Source organism: Mercenaria mercenaria, chromosome 18 (assembly GCF_021730395.1).
Source record: "Mercenaria mercenaria strain notata chromosome 18, MADL_Memer_1, whole genome shotgun sequence".
NCBI classification, from domain to species: domain Eukaryota; kingdom Metazoa; phylum Mollusca; class Bivalvia; order Venerida; family Veneridae; genus Mercenaria; species Mercenaria mercenaria.
The window spans coordinates 45952086-45977135 of NC_069378.1; the positions used below are offsets into that span (position 1 = coordinate 45952086).

General features: G+C 33.8%; 1 protein-coding gene across 2 annotated transcripts in view; it reads right to left on the bottom strand.

The window, feature by feature from the left end:
* Window positions 1-2613: 2613 nt before the first annotated feature.
* LOC123538533 (neuronal acetylcholine receptor subunit alpha-3-like) overlaps window positions 2614-25050 on the bottom strand; it is a 69160-nt gene continuing 46723 nt past the window's right edge. The window contains exons 1-10 of one of the 2 annotated variants that reach the window (XM_053529445.1): window positions 17548-19304; window positions 16689-16885; window positions 16124-16293; window positions 13914-13958; window positions 13073-13185; window positions 11892-11971; window positions 11409-11561; window positions 10196-10359; window positions 9340-9475; window positions 2615-6262 (exon numbers count right to left, since the gene is read on the bottom strand). In XM_053529445.1, the coding sequence (XP_053385420.1) occupies window positions 5832-6262; window positions 9340-9475; window positions 10196-10359; window positions 11409-11561; window positions 11892-11971; window positions 13073-13185; window positions 13914-13958; window positions 16124-16293; window positions 16689-16722 (1326 nt within the window). In that variant the 5' untranslated portion in view covers window positions 16723-16885; window positions 17548-19304 and the 3' untranslated portion in view covers window positions 2615-5831. Of the gene's footprint in view, window positions 6263-9339; window positions 9476-10195; window positions 10360-11408; window positions 11562-11891; window positions 11972-13072; window positions 13186-13913; window positions 13959-16123; window positions 16294-16688; window positions 16886-17547; window positions 19305-25050 lie in introns of those variants that run through there. The other variant, XM_045322693.2, reaches the window with a different exon arrangement.

Here is a 25050-nt window from a genome sequence, read left to right on the forward strand (position 1 = left end):
TTCAGTGAAGGGCTTTAACGATAATTTTTATACTCAATTTACTTTATTTCTGGTTTTTATAAAAAAAAGTCATGGAATTATTGATACAGAAGACAAATAGTAAAATTTACCAAAGTCGATTAAATTAATGGTAAAAGCAATCTGAATAAATGCGTTAGTCAGGCAATAACACGTTTTACGAATATCATATTTGATATTGGTAAACAGATTTATCGTTTTACTATGGCATGACAGTTAAGTGCAATGTCACTATTTTCTTGATTACTAATTGATCCGTTCATATCAAATAATTCACATGCTCAAACTATTTTGTTTTTGTTGAGTTTAAAATCGCACCGATTCAACTTTAGGTTATACGGCGACTTTCCATCTTTTGGCAGTGGGGGAAGACCTTAAGTGTCCCACCGTGCATTATTTCATCACGAGCGGGCACCCGAGTAGACCCACGACCTTTCGTAAGTCAGTTGGATGGCTTCCTCACATGAAGAATTCAACGCCCCGAGCGACGCTCGAACCGACAAGTGATTTAAAGTCAGCGACCTGAACCATTCAACCACGGAGGCGCTACAAGTTCCTATCAATCTGCTCAACTTCCACATTGTTTTAAATGATCTGTACATCCAATATCTGATGTGTAGGCATGGTCATCTGACTGATAAATTTTGATAAAGTTTTGATATTCATTGATTTTCTAAATCTTTACAGTTTCGGTTATAATTCATATATACTTTTTCTACATTATGCGTGAGAGGTTTACATTTTATGCCGAACGAGGCTAATGGGATAGATAATATAAAAAGAAACGTTAATCTCTTTTTTTCATACTCCATAATTTTACCATTTCCGCAACATGATTAATATGTAACACATTATTTTAATAAAAGGATCGAGTTCGATCGATTAGATGTTATAGTAATTTGGTCGTATTGAAGCGAAATGTCCATTATATACTATTGATATATATTACCGGTGTCCCTCTGTGTGTTCGCTCCACTAAATGTTTAAACAGTAGTCTCAGCCATACTTTGAACCATACTTCAGTGGGTCTGCAGTATGGTTCGAATTGGCAGGAGTTTCAATTCCTCTTTAATTCTTTACGGTCAAGTGGTGCCCTTTTATGTAATGCAAGGGTTCGGGTCACTAATATGCAAACAATTTATTTGCTAAAATGTCTGCGAAACAATCTTTGATATTGTAAAAATTTGTTAGAGACCATAAGATAAATCTTTTCTACCGTTTAACTTGATACTTACCAGCCAGTGTTTTCTTACACTTACCATTAATGACGTTGGCTGGTATTTACATTTTCCTAAAATGTTTGTAGTAGTGTACTTCGTAATGATTCGAATTATTTATTTAATACCTGATACGCCTCTCCATGAGATATTGAAAGCATATTACGATAGAATATTTAAACATGATATTCAATTATTTCATTATTTAGAGAAGAGATTTTACGATGTTATTAAAACGAATTAATACTGTTTTCAAATAATGTGTAACTTTAATACATCACAACGAGTTATGATAGCAAATAAGACATGGTGTCCACACTTACATTTTTAACTGTATACTTTACCTTCAATAACCGATAATTTTCTGGACATGGTAGTTTGAGTTTTATAAATTTCTACAATTCTGTAAATTTTGTATCAAAACATGTTCCCCTGTGCAAAATTCTGGCACATGTATTTTTCTGATGTAAGTTCTACAACCTCTTATTTTCAAGAAAACATTGTCATCATTATATTTTAAATAATGACAATCAAATAATAAATATGCCAAAAGATAATTGAAAAAAATTCTATGGTATCCAACCTGACCGTAATCTAAATGGAAACAAATGAAAATCTTGGACGAAGAAATAATACCCTTTAAACTATTCAACAAATCACTATTTCTCATATTTTATCAGCTTTGTCAATTAAAAGATATAGATTATTTCTTACTTCGACCAAGGAACTAAAATATATAGTCATATTGTATAGTGCTTTGCTTTGACGTCGTTTATACGAAGTGTTCATATCTTTGCTTACCAGACCCTCGTATGACGTGTTAGGATAACGCCTGAAAATTGTTGTACGATATCATATTCCACTTCCCTCTTTAAACTTTACATATTGTTGCATGTTTTCGCGACTTATAATAAAATCATTAAGCGACTATCGTAGTAGATCAAACACTGCTATTATATTTTATATAGACTTGCATTGTAAGGAATGACTTCATAACTGTTTTGACCCGAATAGCGCAACGGTAGTTATTTCACCAGCATGTCAATTTGAACATCAACAATAAATGTTTTATAAAGGCATCATGATTTCAGTTTTTTTATCCATTTTCTTCTAATGGACCTACCCACTTTTGTTGAATGGCATTTTGAAGCTGAATGCCCATATATACATATTATTTTAAAGTGAAAATTTAAATTCATGCATTTAACTTGGCATATTCAAAATTTCACAGATTTTTTTTTGTAAAGCTTTTATTTCAACAACAAAAAGTCATGATTGTAAACTTTACATTTTCATTGAATCTACGGATTCCCAAATGAAAATTGCTATTCAGAAACAACATCTGAATTTATAGCAAGATTCATTCGAAAAAAAATCCAAATTCTTTTAGTCTCCTAGAATGAAGTATACTATGAACAGTATTTATTTATTATGTTACACGATAAATTTTGGGTGGGTGTTGGGTTTATTGTTGTCTGTCCGTCCGTCCCGAAATATCTCTCCGAAAAATTCCTCTTACAGTTTTCAAGGGATTTTGCCCAAACTTATAAATGTATCACTATGAAATGACTTGCACATATTGCCAGGAAATGAATGTACCTTGCCCGCTTTAGAAGTTGCGGACCTTTGAAATTTTACAGAATGCTATTTATTGTGCAAATGTAATATAAGCCTTCAATGGGTCTGGCCCAAACAATACAGCAAGACATTATTCATGATGCTTACATACCGGTACATTTTAAAGTTTTATAAATATTACCGTATACCCCCCGTTTAAAAGCTACCTCCCTTTGCAAAAAAAATCAGTATTTTTCTTATTGTCGATATATGCATATACTACCTTATACCCCAGTACACATAATAAAAGTTTTTTCCTTGCACATATAAATGCATGGATTGCACAATCACTTTCAATTGTTTTAAACAAAGCTGTTACAACGACCATCAGCCATTTTGAAATCGGACATTAAAGCGGTATGTCTAACATGTATCCTTGTGTTCATGACAAAGTAAAGCAAACTTATACCTGGTCCATCGTATTTTTGCTATCGGCACGGCTGCTTTCGTCAATTAATGATGTGATCGTTTAGTAAACGTTTTTGTAAATAATGTCACATCTAAGGTTCATACATTGTCAATATTTAGAGTAAATGCAATATAAGCACGCTTTGATTTTAACTGTGACTGATTTGTTTCTCTTCATCTGGCCTCATTAATTGCCTTTCAGATACTGTTTTCATGTTTCAACATTCATCAAAAAGGATTGTAATTATCAACAGTATTACTATCGTACATGCAATCAAAGATTATAATGAATAATATATGAATTACCGTGCCACCAGGGATGAAAATAAAACAGTATCACTTAATATAAACAATTAGAAATTTCTTTTCGAAAAAGACGCGTAAATGTTTTAATAGAATAGGGAATGAGATAACACGCATTTTTTTGTGTTTGTTCGAGTAAACTAAAACTTAGCTATTCGCTATTTTTCACTATAAAATCATGAAAGGACATCTCTAATTGCCATGAAATGAGGAATACATTATTGTTTTTAAATTTTATTTAAAATTTATAAAAGCATAAATTTGGTATAATTTTTTTACCAATGAATGTGCAACAGCTCTAAACAATTTCATCAGCTTAAGGATGTACGAGCGTTTTTTTTCAGGATATCCGCCATTTTGAAAAATGTTTCTTCGAATATTGCTTTCTAACAAAAGTTTTGCCAAAAATTAATGCTAAGTAATTAAAATATGGCTAATAATGTACCATTTAACCAAATATATTATGCTTTTTGCGAAAAAAAATTTTTCACCCTTATTTTTGGCTTGCATTTGCCAAAAATTGATTCAAGATTTACAATGGGGTAGGGGTAGGTAATTTCAAATATCTATTAAAGTAGATCAAGTTTGGTTTTGATATTTTTCTGACCGATACATATAATGTTAAGCTTTAAATAAAACAAAAGTTTTCAAGATAGCACTTTATATTATCTAGAAAATATAAATAAAAACAAAAAGAACAAAAAATGTCAAAATTCACCATTTTTTAACAGCTGTTTCTTAATAAATCTCTTAGATGCACGGTGACCCCAACTTTTTTTCTTTCCATTTTGAAGCATTTTTGTGTGCCATTAATGCTGCAAAATATTTTGAAAATCTTAACGTCAGAATTTTTTTTGTAGATCTAAATACGTTTTTTCCATTGAAAATAAAGTGGGTGGGGTAATTATGTCAACATGTAAAAATTAAAGAGAATTGTTAGTGACATTTATGCTTATATTATACTGGCATCACCATATATTCATATTAACCTGTAAGACCTGAAATCCCTATAAGATTAAGTAGGATATTATATGTTTTATAAAGTACCAATATTTTTTCAAATTTACAAAATTTCAGAAATGCGTAAACAGTGGGTGAAGAAAGTACCCTATAAAATTAAAACGAGTTCGGTGACCTATGTTTTTTCTGCTCTTGTTTGTCTTAGAAACTAATGTTCTTCAAGCTCACAGGGTATGAAAAAATTCTTAACGTTAGAAAAAATTCGCTCGTACATTCTTAAATTAACTATAAATGAAATTATAGCAACTCGATTGATTACCGTATATAAATCTAAGCTTCACACTTTAATTTTGTCTTTTAAAATGTGTTCCAGTTAGCCATCGTGCAGTCCTATATTGCAATATTAAACAGGTCTACATCCTACCCGGGATTGTGAATCCGAAGCGGCGAGAAGTAAGCGAGGAAGTAGACTTTAACCGTTATTAACGTACATGAATATTGAGAGCGGTTATCAAACGTGGGATTGATGCAAAAAAATATTTTACTAAATATAATTTAGACCCGGCTCAGTCTGCAACAGTTTCATTAACCTTTTATCATTAAGATAACTTGAGCTTGACACTTAGGATATGTTGTTGCAATAAAGATTTATCAATTCATCAAAAATACATAAATCATGATCATCTTAAAGAAGACATCAGACACACACTGTTCTTGCTAAATTGACATGGACATTGAATATTCCCGCATCAGCAAGAAATTAAAGACAACATTCAATAATTTATCAAAATCATTCATCATGTGAGATATTTTGATCTAAAGACTTGTGATATTCAAGAACATGCATAATTTCTACTGAAAGTGGCAAACGTTGATCTGATAACAAATAAATCTCAACGGAGTTTAGTTGTTTTACTAAACGGAGGACAAGCAATAATTTAAACCCAAAGTGAAACATATAAGCCACATAAGCTTAAAATGTGGCTAATGACATTTTTGCTGGGTTTAAGTTTCACTGACAAATGTAGGTCATATGGGGATCATTCCAGCTTTTGATGGCGTAGTAAGACCCCATGTGTCACTCTGGAAATTACTTCAGGCAACGGCAGGCACCTTGGTAGAACCACCAACCGACCGTGACCCGGCTGGATAGGTTCCTCTCATGACGAATTCTACACCCATGTAAGGTTTTTAACTTATATCGATGAGGGGCAAATGATTCATCGATCTTGATAACTGCATTGATATTTATAAAGAAAGCTAAAACGCACTTTTGGCACTGAAGTGACGATATTTTTCTTTCATCTATTACATCGTCATATATGACGAATTGTAATGACGAACCATGAGAGTAAAACAAGTTATTGTGAATCCGGTAACACATATTAAATAGATATACATAGTACATTTGTCCAGCATCAGGGCGATTTCCTTCCAAGAGTATCTCCTTTTGTAAACTTTAGTTTCCTCCTCGTTTGTCCAAGCTTCTTTTATGTCACCTTTAGTTTGGTCATCAGTTTTGCTATTTTTAGCTTCCATCTTCCGAGGCAGTACAATAGTTGTACTGCTTTTGCGGCAGCAACATTCTTTGCAAATGACTTTCGCGAGACATGATGACGTCATAAACTGTAACCATCGAGGGACTGGATGTTCTTCCGGTGTAAAGTAGATATCAAGGTAAATGACTGTGAGCAGGACTGCTAACGTCTGCAGAAGAAGTATTGATGCTAGGTATGTGGCTTCATATGAAAAATAAAAAATAACAGGAATTATAGAAATGAATGAAGCATACTAAAAACCAGCCTAAACCACGCTATATATGCAACTGCACATGAAATGAACAATATAAAAGTACGATTGAGTGTCACAGTATGACAAATTTAAATTACCACGATACAGTTACGTATAAATTTTGCTGTATTTCGCTAATGACATTTAAGAGAACATGCTTTTATAGTGTGGCATTGAATAATAAGAGTGAAATATGTCTGATATTTCACAGTGGCAATATCATATGTATTTTTACGATGTCCCGTTAGGGCCATCGCCCTTTTCTGTGAGCTGGAAAAAATGAAAACTCGTAATAACGAAACAAAGATGGTGAAAAATTAAAAAGTCGAAAGTACGATGTTGACAAGTCGAAACAACGAGACTACGATGGTGAAAAGTCGAAATTCTTTCGTACTTTCAGCATCGTACTTTCGACATTTCACCATCCTGGTTTCGTTGTTTCGCCTTTTCAACATCGTACTTTCGACTTTTCATCATCGTCGTGAACTGAAATAAGTAAATGAGTCAGATCAAGAAACGATCAGTTTGCTCCATCCAGGTGAATCAATTGATTGACCCTGACAAAGTGTAGGTCCCTATGGATCAGTTACACATGTATATAATCAAGGTCAGGGGAAGTACTTACTGCTGCAATTTAGTTCATTGAAGAATATGGAATGTACATATATGAAATGTGTTACTCTAAAACCAAATTACAAATGAATTCTAAAATAAAAGACTATTATATCATCATGATATGTATCTGACGTCTGAAGTGATTCTTTGCAGGATTAATTTACATTACTCTATCTTGATATCATACTTTCTCTACGTCTCCAAGGGAAAGAAAAGTTCTTCAGGACGATTTGACAGATGAACAGTAAATCTGAATCTTCACGTATGATTAATGTGGAGAAAGTGTAACTGAACAGTGGAGACTGCTGGTATCGGTGCAGTTAACTTACTACTGTTATTCCTTATATAAACAAGTGAATGAAGTATTGCCATGCAATACAAACTTCCCTTCTGGAAGGCACCTAATTTTCTCTACTGCAGTGTAACATAATGAACTGATATCTGTCAAAGATGTATAAACAATATTGTACTATATATACAATATGTTTTAACAAAACACTTGGATTAAAATTTTGCATATATAAAAATCTACAGTTGTTTTCATATGGATTTTTTGGCCGATTATAAAAAAGTTATCATATAAGTTATTTATAGTAACAACAAAGGGAAATTAATCCTAAACAAAAAAAAATGGATGTAACATGCATGTTGTACCAAAGAAAAATGGTCTTGATTTTCCCCTACGGCCAGTAATAAAGAAGTTAAAATATAATCTATTTATAGTAACAACAAAGGGACGTAATTCTAAAAACAAGTGTGCCTCATGTTGGTGAAATTTGTGCCAAGTTACATCAAAATCCCTCCATGCAAAAAGACGAAATGCTCTGGACAACGTCATTCTTGAATTTGATCTTTGACCTCTAAGTGTGACCTTGACTTTAGATATAGGGACCTGGTTCTTGCGCGTGACAATCCGCCTCATAGTAGTGAACATTTGTGCCATGTTACATCAAAATCCCTCCATGCAAGAAGAAGAAATGCTCCAGACAAAGGCATTCTTGTATCTGACCTTTGGCCTCTAAGTGTGACCTTAACCTTAGACCAAGGGACCTGGTTCTTGCACAAGACACTCCGTCTCATAGTGGTGAACATTTGTGCCAAGTAATATTAAAATCCCTTTAAGGATTGTTGAGTTATTGACAGGAAAAAAATCCTATTGATCTTTGACCTCCAAGTGTGACCTTTACCTTTAAGCTAGGGTTCTGGGTGTTGCGCATGACAGGTCATCCTATCATGGGAAATATTTATGCCAAGAAATATTAAAATCACTTGGATGGATGACAGAGTTCTGGACCGAACAGGAAAAAAAAATTGACATTTGACCTCCAATTGTGACCTTGACCTTTGAGCTAGCAGTCTGGAATTTGCGTATGACACATTGTCTCATCATGGGAAACATTTGTGCCAAGTAATATTGAAATCCCTTCACGGATGGCAGCGTTATGGACCGGACAGGATCCTGTTGACATTTGCCCCCCCCCCCCCCCCCATTGTGACCTTGACCTTGGGGTCCAGGCTTTGCGCATGACAAGTCGTCTCATCATGGCGAACATTTGTGCCAAGTAATATTAAAATTCCTTCATTAATGACAGAGTTATGGACCGGACACGAAACAGACCCCATTCAAGCCATGTTAACATTTGACTGCCAAGTGCGACCTTGACCTTTGAGCTAGGGGTCCGTGTTTTGCGCATGACAAGTTGTCTCATCATGGGGAACATTTGTGCCAAGTAATATTAAAATCCCTTCATGGATGGCAGAGTTATGGACCGGACAGGAAAAAAAGCCATGTTGACCTTTGACCTCAAATTGTGACCTTGACCTTTGAGCTAGGGGTCCTACTTTTGCGCTTGATACGTCGACTCATCATGGGGAACATTTGTGTCAAGTAATATTAAAATTCCTTCATGGATGATAGAGTTATGGACCAGTCACGAAATTGCGGACGGACGGACGGAAGGACGGACGGAATGACGGAATGACGGAAAATCGCATTCCTATAGTCCCCGAAACTGGTTTTCAACCAGTAGGGCCAGTAGGGGTCTAATAATCTTTTACAAATACCTCATTTCCATGGGTTTAAGTAACGCTGACACAGTGTAGGTCATAATTATTGCAATTTCCCAGCGACAATATGTTAGGAAACCCATGCATATATCTTCACCCAATATTTAGGTTCTGAGTGGACTCCAAGGAAAATCCACTTTACTTAGAAGGCAAGGACAAATGACAACTAGGAAAAACCACTTTCAAAGAACGCAACCTTCTATAAAGCGCTCCGCATGGACATAGTGAGTCATCTCTTTGTTTCCTGTAAGGAAAGCATTTTAAATTTCGATAACAAGTGATTCAAAGTTGGTGGTCTGAACAATGTAATGATAATTACTGTCTTTACAAATATACAACTCACACAGTAAACTTGCTGTCAATGACGTCTGTGGTATGCTCTCAGATATAAGACCCAGATAAACAGCATATGCCAGTAATATAGTCAGTGCCAGTCCAACCCGCTCCCCTGACTCCGGGCTTAGCTTGAATATTGCTACCTGTAAATAAACAGAAACATTATTATGACTGTCACAGGTCCTGTTAATTACATCTGTACAGTCATTTCATTTTGTATTGATAACATCTTAATAATAGATATGACAGAAATTATGAATATATCTATTAATAACCAGACAGGGAATAGCCTAAGTTATGTTACGAAGAATTTCAAAAATGACGACAAAAGGCTTATATTTCCCCAAACCGCCAAAGTATGTAGTAAAAGAAGCATGACAATATTTTTTATCAAACTGATTAAAGCTTGTCAATATAGTACCGTTATATAAACAAATTTTAACAGTCTTCCGCATTTTAGTTTCAGGTATGCTGCTCTGACACGAGGCTTTTATTAACAATATTGATAGGAGATACTGGTGTTTACGTAATGATACATGTATTCAATTGCAATGACGTTTTTCAACTGTCTGTAATTTCTGAAAAGTTTTAGTGCGTAGCACGCAAAGGAGCACAGTGGAACATATAAGATTTTATTAGAATGTAGAGGTATCAAAACATGAAATGGCAACATTTAAAGGTAGTGGATCCGTAATGACAATTGGCAATTTCCGTGCTCTCGTTATGCAGTTCGACATTCCTCGCATGTAAAAGTAGCTGAACGCGCACGGGACTTTCCGGAAAATGCCGAATCGCATATGGAGATTACGTAATTTGCCGATGTTCGCCTTGATGACATAAAGTGCGACTTGAAAACATCATACCGTTAGGAATCCCATTAGTACTACTGGGAAGAGAGTATTCAATAGGTGGAAGAGTGGTCTTCTCCTGAAAGACAGCGTGAATATCAGACGACTGAAGCTTTGTAATTCTCTCCTTATGACGACACTTGATGACGTGTTACCTATAAATTCCCATTCACCATTCTCTGAAACAAAAGGATGCAATAGTCTCATCTTTTAGCTACTTATATTATCATTAACCTTCACCCTGATAAACTTCTAAAATGGACTAGTCCATCATTTATCTTAGTTAGCACCACTTATCATCCAAAGGGTCGTTCACTGAAAATTTACAGACTGAATATACACGGACGTGCAGGCTGATCGTTGTCTGCACATGTCGCGAAGGCAGAATCACTTTATTGCCAGCAGGCTAAAGGTCAAAAATCCATATAAATCTCGAAAATATATTTAACCTGGCTAAATATGTTGTTATCAACTGAAAAATCTTTGACAGTTGAATAACTTTCTACGAAGTATACAATGATTTTGATCAACAGCGTTTGGCAAATGCATATACATGTACTATATTTAATGCATGTTAACAGTTTACATGTCACAGCTCACAATTTTCTCGAAAAGATATACATTTCAGTTTACATGTAAATATATGAATCATTTATTCATTAATACTATATGTACTGCACAAGACTGTACTATTCAAATTTTGCATGACTGCATAGTATTACTGTATTAACATATGGGTTTGTAACCTTTGGTTAATTATTTGTCTACAAACAAACTTTTTATGTAGAGTTACAGTCATCAATAAATGTCATGTCATACTATAGTGATAATCATTTGTTTAAACAGTATAATGGAATTACCTGGTCTAATTGTACATTTGTTCGTAGTTTTTAACCTGACATATTACTATTTATGAATACAAATATGTTTATTTTGTGTTTACATAATTATCTAATATTTTGTTCTTACATTTTCAAATATGAGATTTGGACATAATATATCTTTAATAATACTCTTGGAATTATATCGCAATGCATTTCATCACCACAGCTAAAATTAGTAACTGAGTAAACTTGATCATAACGCAAATACTCTGAAGAATATTTTGAATTTCATGTACTGTTAAGGCAGAGAAGATTCATTTGTTTTGAAAATCATTAAATTGACTTCCACCCTAAGGCAAATCACTTTTAATAAATATAAGTGGATTAAAACGTTCTGACTATACCTTGATAAAATGACGTCACTATTACGTCGTCATCAAATACTAGTTCTACTTCACGAGCTGTATATCCCCAGGAACTAAGGATGATGTCACATTTTTGTGTGTCTAAAGGCCAATAAGTTACATCACTCTCGCAGTAGGTCGTGAAAATTCCAGCTGAAATGGATTTGCAAATCTTGATTTTAGTCACCGGCCTGGGTGATTTAACTAGTTCACGTATTATATAATACGATAGCTGATATAATTTTACCCATCTCTTGCTGAAGAAAACCTTTCTATTTATAAAGATTATTAGATTATTTCGGATTTAAACATAATATTATAAAAAAGAAGGATCAGTATAACATAAATTCGTCATTGGCCGTATTCCGCTCTGATGGATTTCGATACACCGAATCATATTACGCGCATGTGATATAAACCCGCTCGAACCGGAAACAACATCTTAGTTAAAGTGGTACCCTTGTATACATTTTTGTATAATACCTGGCATCCATGCTACAAAACCATTGCTTATAATCCTCATAGGTATGTTCGGTTTCGAAAGAACATCAATATCGTCCACCCTAAAATATAAAAAATATTATTAACTACATATAAAAGTCAATTAATTCCACTTGAATATCTGCAAAGTAACGTTTTCTTCCTAAAAATGTGAATATCGAGAACTCTAAAATAATCTAAATAAGAAGTTCTTCCTCTATGCCCCTGTCACAGATTCACGGATTGGGTTGGATGCGATCCGTCATTTTCTTCCTATAAATGTCAATATCGTGCTCCATGAAATATACAGCATATTGTTTCTACCAACGCCAATATCGTCTACCTTTGAATGATAGTACAAATTAACATTTTCTTCCTGTAATTGTCAGTAATGCGGAAAATATAATTTTCCTCTACAAATAATTGAATCGTCCACCCTTAGATATTTAACCATCATTATGGCCTACAAATGTCTTTATCATTCACCATTAAATATACATTTTCTTCCTACAAATCACGCTCCTTTACCAACGTTGAGTACCTTCACACGATGTATTGTAATATTCGACCGATGCATGGGAGAGTACCTACAAATGTCAACATGTTCGGCCCTAAATTACACAAAAACAAGAACTTTTTTGTGGGAAAATAGCATTTTTCATGAACGTTTGAAAACGCAACAGTATCTAATTGAAATTGCTAATGCCATATTATCCAATCAAAACGTTGCCTTACAAAGCTCATTTCCCAGTCTAAAAATAACATAACACTCAAACAACGTTTTATTGGCTGTCGAGAACTTGTCGACTTCGGATAAAACGGGCTTAACACGGCTGCGCCGAAAAAAACTCTGCGATACCGTCTTTTACTTTATACAAACATGAAGGTTCCTATGATGTTGTGAGTAATTTTGTGCCTTTAAAAGACAATAATATAATGCACGTTTCCTCTAATTATATAAACTTCTGTAAATATTTAGAATCATGAAAGTAAAGGCTGTTCGCTATTTATGTAAAAGAATTGTGCATAATAACTGCAATCCTAAATCCATTTAAAACAACTTGGGATAGAATGTAACCCTAAGTTAAGAACTATATTAAAATTTTCTTGTAAATTCGTGTCCAAAAAATAGAACAGTGCAAGCAAATATTATTAATAATACTACTTAAAGGCTGCAAACTTACGAATTTTCGACGATCATCGCCGGCTTCCATACGCGTTGTTCGTTGCTGAAGAGAAATCGAATGTTTGTATAATTGTCATCAGTGTTCCAGCTAAGCCTTGGATCCCACCATACCTATCAAAGTAATGTTCATTTCTTAATTTATTTATAAAATAAATTGCTTGGGCAAAGTCTATTTGAGAACGCGCATCTCATATGAATACGATAATTTCTGTGGTATATAAACACAAGCAATCGAGCGTTATTATGCCTGTTTGTAATGTGGGGATATATTGCTGCATCAGTAGAAAAGCGAGGGTTGTTGCAAATTTCTTTACCTCTCATGAACAATCTCAATTAAACTGAGTTTTCTATTATTTTACTGTGTTGCGTACGTTTCATCCAAATATTTTTATAGACGATTTTACAACGCTGTTAGTTATCCTGATGATTTACGGGATGTTTTTTAATGCGCATGCGCTCTACGTGTGGCAAAAAGACCGCTTAACAACATTTACAAAAGCAGCTGTTAACGTCTAACTAATGTATTTTTTTCTTTTGTTCTCCTTTCAACCTTATTTTGTAATAGATTACTACTTAAGCGGGCGACATTTTAAGTTAGAAGTGTTGCACATTCCAATACATCTCATGAATAGACAAGATCGAACCAAGTCCGCTAATATTCTACTTTGTATTGACCCAAGCTTTCAAACGATCTTTCTATAAATTTTAACATTGTAAACAAGCACCGCCTTACTCATGTGACACAAATGTTTATTTTGAAAATAAAAGCATATTTCGGCTAATCAGTAAAACACCTGTTTGCAATTATAAGAACAATTAGAGGAAAAGAGTTGACTTACGAAGTGAAAGTATGCTTTCACTGACAGTTTCTGTTCTTTTATATCCTGAAAAAGATGTAGTTATTTACTATCATAATGACCTGATGCCAATGTTTCAGAGACTTTTAATTTTTAATTCATCTCCAAACAGTTTTCAGAACAGATGTTGCAAGAGCACACACGCTTATGCGTAACGGAATATCTACTATTCATTTTTTATAAGTATGTGAATTCGCAAAAGTAAATAGGTAGGTTTATCGGTAAATTAGTGAATTGTTTCTCGAATAGTTTAAACGGCAATACAGACATTTACGCTTACCTTTGCATATACCATGCCACTTGTACAAAAGAAATCACATAAAATGTTTCAGAGGACACAGAATAGAAGCAACCTAACTGAAAGTCTTGACGCAAAACAGCATTACAATGAAATATACACTAGTATACAGAGGAACATTAGTTATAGGATGTATGCAATTTATTCAATCGGAATTTCGGCAACTCAGCCTAGTATTTCCTCTTATTATCCTCAAATTTGAATGTCCGTCCGTCTATCAAATTTAAGGAATATTAATGATCAAGTTTGGTATGGTTACTTCTCCTTATAATCTGACTTAAGAATTGATATTTTTATGTAATGTAAAGTGAATCCGTCTACCTACACATTAATATACGGAATTATACCTCCATAATTAATAAGCCGAAGTTTCGAGTTACGTAATTGTTAGTGAGTAAGACAAATGTTCAAGTTAAGTATGAGATGTTAAATGTCGAATTTCGTTTCTCAAATTTTTGAGTTAGTACGTCAACATTTTGAGTTGATTAATACACACGCTTGGTATAAACCATCTGCCGTAAAAGTCCAGATCTATTTGTTTAAGTTAAATGATGATTAATACACAATGTTCATTTGTGGAACTGTTTTCTGTAGCGCATGAGCTTACCCTTTTGTTTGTTTAAGACTATTATAAGGATTCCATGATTTTCAACAGGTAACTTATAATTCTAATTGACAGTTGATCTGCACATCCGCCTCCCCCATCCTATGTTCTGTACATCGGCCTTCCATGGATTATTTGTAATTTAGTGCCATTTTTTATAGACTATGAAAAAAAACGCCATTTTGCCAAGGAATTACCTTTCTTTTTCCTGAGACTAAACGTTTATATTTTCATACTAAACTATAAGTGTGCACTGACAATAGATTTAAATAACTCGCCAAATAACATGCAGTCTGGGCTACTAGTATTTAAATGTGCTCGTGGAATGTCACGCATACCATTGTCACGCCATAATATTATTTAACATTGGAGAAAGAGACACACAACACTTACAAAAGATTAATAGATTCAATTTCCATTTACATTTTATTTAAGGGAAGAATACTTTATGGTTTTTGTGTACATCCTAATAGTTTTGATCAGAATATTAAAGTTTACATGTATTGACTGACTTGCTGGTCAGTAGTAATAATAATTGCCCATGGTCTGAATGAACAAGGAATAATAGTGTTGACTATTGACTGGCAAGCCTATTCCATAAGTGTTTTATAAAATGAGGTCAGAAATATTTTTTTTCTATTTTTTTTTCTTCAAGTTTTAACTGCAAAATTTAGTGTTAAACTATAGACTTGTCAATAACACAATCTATGGTCCGCCGATTTATATACGGGTTCATGTATTAAAACATAGTATATCACTTTGGTGTGCAGTTTTATACCAGACACATTATATTTTTTATTATCTAGGCATATGAAATAAAGATCAATAAAACTGTGTGCACTATATAATACTTTCATTTTATCATCAGCTTGTTAAAACTTATTTTATGTTACCATAAGTAAGTTGACAAAATCATATGAAGCAGTTGTGAGGTGTAAATCAAACATATATAAATAAATCCTAAATGTTTTAAAGTTAATTTGTTATGTAAAAAATATGATATTGTATGATATGAACAACCCTATCATACATTTCGCATTCGTGAAACCATTTTCAGTTATTTCAAGGACTGAGAAATCAATTTCTAGACTTTCTTTAATGTGTTTCTATCATTGCTGAATTTAGGGATCACCGAAGATATTGGGATATGGGAAATAGTCCATCAACACCTTTGTTCAATAACTACTTCCATAAACACCCTGGGAAATATGTAATCAAATATGCGACAAACACTCAGTACTAGGTGGTCAAATAACACCAATTTATAATTAAAAGCACGTATATCCTCACCAGATAGTTCAGTGCGAGAAGGTTCATTGATGTTCTCACTTTATTCAGCTCCCTCGGTCTCTGCCACACCTCGTAGTCCTCGAAAACCGTGCGTCTTAATTCCATCTCTAGTTCTTTAGAATAACTGGGAATAAATCTGCATTGTCCATATCCCATTAAAATAACTAGCACTGAAAAATCGAGGGTTAAAGTATACACGGCATACATTTTGCAAGATTACATTGTTATGTGTGATTTATAATATAACAACCAGCACATTCGAAAATTATGTTGATTAAAATGAAAATACAGAATTATAAATTAATATTTCTTTCTTAACATGGTTACGCTGAACAGTTCAATAATTAAAAATAACCAAATGGTTAGATTTTGAAATAAGTTAAAAGAAGTAACTGTTTCAATATCTGTTTATGGAGAAAAGTAAAAAGAGACAAACTATGCCAATAAACTTTCTGTGATTTAAGGATAAACAGAAAAAATGAAACGTTTAACTTTCTATGTTACAACGTAAAAATCCCAATTAAGTTTCTCAAGTTTAGTGAAACAAATGTAATAAAACACTTACGAGTCGATAGAAAATACAAAGTTTTCTCATACATTTCCTTTTTATGTCTGAAAATTTAAAACTTTATTTGATTTCACAGTTCAAACAATATGTGACAATTGGCTGGTGAATTGTGATTCACATATAGCATCTAAAGGTGCTCAGTCGCATGATCGTAAACCTTTTATGATATTTTCTAGTTTTGGTTTACTTGTATACTGAAATACAATAAATAAAACAGTACACTACTATATCATAAAGCACAAAATGCCTGACAAAAATGATCGTTTTACTTTTTTTCAAAACATGTTTTCAGTTACCTCCAATTACAGTGAAATCTGGATATTTGAACACCCAATATGCCAGATTTCACACAGCGTAAAAATTTAATTTATATTCAATCTGTCGTAGCTTCCGTGGACAAAAGAGAGATTCCATAATCTCAAATTTTGTTTTTTAACCGAATTGCTACGGTAACATATCATTTTCGAAGCATGATGTATACTAATGCAGTAAAAGTGTTGTTACATTCCTATTTTTCCTTTTCCCATTTATTTTCACAGAACATATCATCCTTAGGCTAATATCCTCGAACTTGAAAAATAATGAATTTTGAAAATACTTCACGTGAATACTTAACGAAATAGGCAATACCAAATGCGAGTGAATATGAATAAGTGGAAGTGTGAAAGTAAACGTCTTATATTTAACACTCATTCAGCAACTGTACTCATCTTGAGCACAAGGAACTCGTTATTTCCAGTAGAGCACACTGCAGGTGTCATAAATATCTTTCCAGCATCTGGTCTAGAACAAAACTAATTGAAACTTTACCTGTAATTAGATGGAAACTTTACATGTACTTAGATGAAAACTTTACCTGTAATTAAGTCATCACCGGCACTCATCCACCATCTCAAATGGAACACGTTCGCTAATTCTATAGTCTTACCTGCAACCGCCGCGCCACCATGATCAGTCGTGAAAAAATGAAACAAAACCAAAATATGACCGAAATCAGATTAACTACCTTTAATAAACTTAGTCAGGGTAGTAGTGTTACTGATTGTTATCATTATTCTTTTGATTAATCAGGTGTTCATTTATGATTAAAGCGGGTTGTTCAAAGTTTGGTTAAAACGAAGTTGTTTCAAAAGGAACAAGTGAATATGTGCGTCTTTGGCCGAAATCGGCCTTTATTTTAAATAACAAGTAAATAAAAAGTATATAACAAGGCGAAACAATATTAAATTGCATACAAAACAAAATTAAGCAACGTCGCCACTATTATTCTCCTTTATAGAAAAATCAACAACAACAAAACAACAGTCTAACAAGATATTTGAACTTTTAACAAATAATCCCCTTTGAAAATACATAAAAAAGAGGTAATTTAACTTTCCAGATGTTGGAGTTTTGAAGAAAACTTTCTGTAAGATGGATTGAAAAAAAAATCGTATTTTTACGTGACGTCGCCTTTTTGTTATTTTTGGCCGAAAATACAATGCAAAAGCTATTTGTTCGTTGTTTTTTGTACCATTTGATATATGGTAACAAAAAGAATTTGTCGGCGTTTTGAAGGCTTATTTTGGCCACAATCACCTCAACAAAACTTTTCTTAAAAAATATACTGCAGCCTACAAAGTTAACCCATTTCTTAGAAATGGACTAAAACGTTTGAAACACTGTTGTAATGATGACTCTAGTACAATCGTTAACAAATACAGTCAAAACTGTAAAAGAAAATACTACACAATACCTGCCTATAAAGGCCAGAACTGTCACACCACGTTTAACCATATAGTTTATATCTACTTCAGTTGAGACATCCGCTCTCAATAAAAACAACGTTCGCCTCATTTCCAAAGGCTGGGCTTTACTGACAGGTTTGACCGTATCGAGTTCAGTTTTCACTTATATTTTTTAATCCAAATATCTTTTTTCAGTGTATTATCAAGACTGTGAAACATAAGCTTTAACATGCTATTATTTTAACACTTCATTTAATTCATGCCGCTGATTAAATATCTGATTACAATTTGAAACGTAATAAAATGTAATGACAATGGCATTTTTGAAGTTCATTTAATGTACAAGGAAGATTTGCTTTGATATTATGTAGGGTCAAAATCAAACAACTAGAAGGAGAATCAAGTTTAAACTAGTGAAGATACAAATCAACTTAAATAACTGTTTACACGTTACAGACGATAAAACATGTGAAGACAGCCAGTAGTTTTATGATAAAAATAAAACGTAAGGTTGTTCTGCACGCTTGTAACGAATAAACGAATGAATTATCCTGGAATCCTTAGATAACTGTTTACACCCCCACCCCCAGTTGGCTGAGAAGTGACCTATGCTCATCAAAGATGCATTCTACTATTTTGGCAAATGAATAATATTTTCTTAAAATTTAGACCAGGAAACGCACCAGAGGCCACCATTTCACACCTATATTTCAAAACTGTCCAGGGGCAGAGCCCGCTGACCCTCTTTTAATAATTGGACTACTTCCACCAGTAAATGCAGCAGAGGCCAGCATTTTATACCGGTATTTCAAAAATGTCAAAGGGGTGACCCTGACCCCCTTACAAGGGCAGAGGCTCCCCTCCAATACCTACCCATTCTCGGCGCTATATGCCTCAGTGAAGACGTCTTTGTTCTAGACCGGTCCCCCCAGTCAAATATTTCTGGAACCGGACCTTGATAAAACATTTGAACTGACAACTAGTAGGTAAATGATACCAATAAAACATATTGTTATTTATCTGGCAAAATGTCAATAATCTCTCATAAACACGTGCACCCATTATAGAAAAACAACAAAATCACTGAAAATATTGCGAACAGCTAACTACTGGCTAGTTTTTTTGTGTTTTTTTTTTTTGTGTGTGTGTGTTTTTTGTTTTGTCTTGTTTTGTATTGTTTGTTTTGATTTGTTATTTTTTGTTTGTTTAATTTTCAAAGACATATCTTCGCTGACACTCTACAAAATAACTCATCTTAAGAATTAATTAATTGATTCGTCAAAAAAAATGGTCACACGGGTAAATTTGCCTTCTGTACACATGTACCTATATAGTTGAAATTTTAAAAATTCTATTGTAAAAAAACTTAGGTTACAGGTGTTTGCAACCATTGTAATATGGAAGAAATAGAGAAATAAAAGGTTCAATAGTGAAGTTGTCTTAACTTTGTTTGTTTGTTTTGGGTTTAACACCGTTTTTCAACAGTATTTCAGTCATGTAACGGCGGGCAGTTAACCTAACCAGTGTTTCTGAACTCTGTACCAGTACAAACCTGCTCCACAAGTAACTGCCTACTTCCCCACATGAACTATCAGAGGTGGAGGACGAATGATTTCAGACACAATGTCTTTTATCAAATCTTCACAGAGAACATACGCCCCGCTCGGGGATCGAACACGCGACCCCGCGATCCGTAGACGTAATCTAAAGACGGGGCTCTACTGCTGGCCAAATTTTTTTTCATGGAAATGTTAATTGGATGACTTTGTGCTAGAAGTGTTGAAATGATTCTGACTCGTGAAAAATGGTCTCGATGGGGTTTGGTCACTTACTATGAATATAGTGAAGATACTTTTTCAGACCTTGGGTTTTGAAATAATTTCTAAACAAATATTTTTGGGTGAACCTTTATCTACTAATTTACTGCGCTTCGTGTGAAACTGTTTATCAAAACTGTTTGTATTGTTTTGAACTGTTTTATACTAGAGCTAAAAACAGTAAAACGTCTCTCGTTAGTCTGATTTTTAAAGAATGTCACAAATATTTTTGGAGTTATTGTTAGCTTTATTCTGATAAGTCGTGAAATAAGGCAGTAAGATATAAAAAAGAAACATTTTTAAACGCAATTTTTCCTTTGGTAACCTAATAACAAATTTTGTTCAAGTCATGGTTGATTTTATAAAACATTATGGCTGTCGTGAACTGGTCTAGTTTCCCCTTTCTGCCTCTATGGGGTAGTTTGAACATATTTGAACTTACTGACCCAATTTCTAAAATATTTTTAGATGTTTTATGATCTGGTCCAATTAGGTGATATCCTAGAAATGACAAGCAAGGACAATTGTACCTATTTCAACTGAGCTGTCAAAGGTCATTGTCCCCTCGGTATTGTAATGTAACTAATGCAAAAGGGGTATCAAAAACTCTATTCACGTAGGAGTCAACGAATATAACATATAAAACGGTACAAACAAAAAGGGGCATTGTATAATATGAAACTTTCTCATTAATGATATGTATTTCCTCTTTCAATTTTTAATATCACGTGAAAGTTAAAGTTTTCTTTAAAATAAAATACTTTGAGTGAAATAGTTTGATTTCATTTATTGTATTTTAATGTTGTTTTCATGCTACTAAATTGTCAAAGTAATAGTTGTGTGTCTTAACGGTCATTATTGTAGTAAAGAGATCTACCCAGCCTATTTAAATTGTACTTTTGTTGATAACAAATGCTTTGCAAGGGTGTACACTGATTAACATTGGGTATACAAAACATACAATTTTGAGGCCCTACATGATAGATTACTACGTGCTGAGTATGTTTTTCTACACCTGCATATTTCTGCATTCTTTTGCAATAAAACAGTGATAATCATGACAACGTACAATGTACATGGCAATATATGTCCGTTATTTAAGCAGTAACTTCATATCACTTCTGATTAATGCATATTAATTTCACATTGATAGCGGAACAAGTTTTCTAACTCGCAACTGCTAATGGCGGCAAACATATATTTCTATGTAGGCCTAAGAAATTGTTTATAACTGTATCTCACTATATACGTGTAGTAGGTAAATTGTTGTGCTTTTCTTTTTCACAACATGGTAACTGAAACAGGCTGGACAAAATGTTTTTAATTTTTTACTAGTAACTTCGTCGTTTAACCGGAACACTTGTCATTGTTTAATTTTCATAATGATTACATACCATTTGTCTTCTTTGAAGGTTACCAATGTAAGTCTGTTCATCTTGCTGATATGTACACATTTATTCAAGTACGTAGTCCAGGGGACACAGGGTACATTGGTAGTGTTATTCTGCTCGACTGAAGAAGCTCTATCACAGAAACCTTGTAAACCTGTTTACTTGTTTTGCGACTGTTTCCTTTTTACCCCACTTAGCTGATTAAGGCAATATTTTACACATCTTGAAAACGCAATATATTTGAGTAAACGCGTCAAGTCAAGTGATGTAAGTTTTTGATTTGAAAACAAGGAAGTATTGTTTTATACTAGGTATCGCAAAATATAGTTCGGTTTAGAGGTCAGCGATGTTTTTGTATTAAGTCTTTAAATACAATATGATTTGTGCTGAATAATACAAACAAGGCAGTCTGAAAGACCCCGCCACTGTTATGGATAGTGAAAGGGTAAAATTTTGACCTTGAGCTGTGACCTTGACCTTGAACTGACATGACTGACTCATAAATTATGCACATTATCTTGATGGGGGTGATCATTTGACCCAAGTTTCATGAAAATCCTTCAAGGTGTTTAGGAGATACAGAGCTCAAAACTTTGACATTGAGTTGTGACCTTGACCTTGTGTTGACAAAGTTTAATCATGAGTTCTTGATAAGGTGATCATTTAACCCAGATTTAATGAAACTCATTCAAGGGATGTAGAAGATACAGAGTGGACACAAAATGGAAGGCTCAAACCTTTGTGACCTTGACCTTGAGCTGGCATGGCTGACTCATAAGTTTTGTACATCGCCTTTATGAGGTGATCATTTGACCCAGGTTTCATATGAATCCTTCAATGGGATTAGGAGATACAGAGCGGACACTAAATAGAAGGCCCAAACGTTTGACCCTGAGTTGTGACCTTGACCTTGAGCCAACTTGGCTGACTTATAAATTTTGCACATGGTCTTGTCGAGGTGATCATTTGACCAAAATTTCATGAAAATACTTCAATGGGGTTTAGGGGATACAAAGCGGACACAAAATTGAAGGCGCAAACCTTTAACCCTAAGTTGTGACGTTGACCTCGAGCCAGCATGACTGACTCATAAGTTCTACACATCGTCTTGATGAGGTGATCATTTGACCTAAGTTTTATCAAATTCCTTCAAGGGGTTTAGGAGATACAGAGCGGACACGAAATGGAAGGCTAAAAATTTGACCATGAGTTGTGGCCGTGACCTTGAACGGACATAGCTGACTCATAAGGTCTGCACATGTCTTGATGAGGTGATCATTTGACCCAAGTTTCATGAAAATCCTTCAAGGGGTTTAGGATGTATTTAGCGGACACGAAAGTGTTACGGATGGACGGAAGGACGGTCGGACGGAGACCATTCCTAAAAACCCCACCGGGGAATTAAAAAATGTTTCACTTTAATAGTCGTATACTACAGATACGTATAAGCATTGAACTTTTTGTATTTTGTTCATTTGGTTTGAATTCCATTAGAGTTGCATTTCTTTAGTGTTTCATTCTATAAGTTTTCATCTTTAACAAATATAAACTTTCATAGAAGGATTTATCAATTGCAAAAGAGTTGAAAGCAGGCAGTTTAGGAAACAATAAAATTAAACGTATTAGTCAACGAATTAATAGTAAATAATAACAATCTATAAAACATTTTCCGTTTTCTTCAAACAAATTTTGCAACAAACAAATACCTATCTAAATGTAGTTTAACAGATTCGGGTCAAGGTGACTTGTGTAAAGTATTGAAGTTGAGGGTATTGAGGATATGTTCTGGCCTGATTAAAAAAACTAGCAATCATTTTTAAAAGCTGAACATTTGTGATATCAAAGTAGAACAAAATATGAATCATTTTAAGCGCATATTTTTTTCTTACATACACATGTTTTGAAAATAGTTTATATACAAATGAAAAATAATAAAATAACACCAGAAATAATTGGTTTCAAACAAAAATTGATAAGCATATTAAAACTACAACAAAAGCCCCTGCATCGCTCACGTGATCTAGTTCCTACCCCAAACAATGTAATATATAATTTGACCTAGGCTTCATAGACAAACATTTCGACCATGTTTCATGTACATCAGGTAGATCATTAACCATGTTTTCAATGAATTGACCTAGTGGTATGACTTTTAGATTCAGATACCCAATATTTGAACTTGTTATAGATTTCATAAGGAGAAACATTCTGAAAAAGATTTATAATAATCAACTTGAAAAAAGTGGCCTCTGAAGTTTTCACAAAGTTTTTCTATGATTTTCCCCCAAGCGACCAAGTTACAAATTTATCCCTGTTTGTAAACAGACAAACATTAAGACCAAGTCTCGTGAGTATTAGGTAGAAAATGTAGCATGTTGAATGTTAACAATGTCTTTCATGTAACTCAGTTATAAACTTAATCTAGATTTCATAGAGACAAACACTCTGACAAAGTTATAAGAAGATCAAATAGAAACTGTGGCATTTAAAGCGTAAACAAAGATTGTCTATGATTTTGCCTAGAGACCCAGTTTTAGACCTCAGGTAACCCAGATTTGAATATGACCGAGGTTTTATAGATACAAAAAGTCTGACAATGTTTTATGAAATTAAACAGAAAATTCGCTGAACATTTATATTAAGTGGCAGATACAATGCAAGTGAGAGATAGTTATTTTTACATTATGCATTAAATGTAAAAGGTAAAAGGTCTTATTACGAACTAATATTGTTTTATTGATAAAATTACTTGAACCAATGAAAATATGAGCGAATAGTAGTTATATTTTATCTAAAATACATCAATGATTAGTTTCCGTTGCATATGCCGTTTATACATTCTTATTAATAATCGTTTCTATTCCCCGTTAAGTTACAATGAAACCGGAAACCTTAATATTACAAGTGTGTGAAGTTGGCGAGAAGTTCGACATTCGACATTGAACATTCGATCTCAGAACGACATTGGACATTTGAAGCGTGAAGTTGACAATAAGTTAAACTTTCGACATTGAACATTCGATCTCAGAACGACATTGGACATTCGATACCAGAACGACATTGGACATTCAATTTTAAAACGACATTAGACATTCGAATCCAGAACGACATTGGACATTCAATTTTAGAACGACATTAGACATTCGAATCCAGAACGACATTGGACATTCAATTTTAAAACGACATTGGACATTCGAATCCAGAACGACATTGGACATTCGAATCCATAACGACATTAGACATTCGATACCAGAACGACATTGGACATTCGATTTCAGAACGACATTTGACATTCGATTTCAGAACGACATTGGACATTCGATTTCAGAACGACATTGGACATTTGATACCAGAACGACATTGGACATTCGATTTCAGAACGACATTGGACATTCGATTTCAGAACGACATTGGACATTTGATA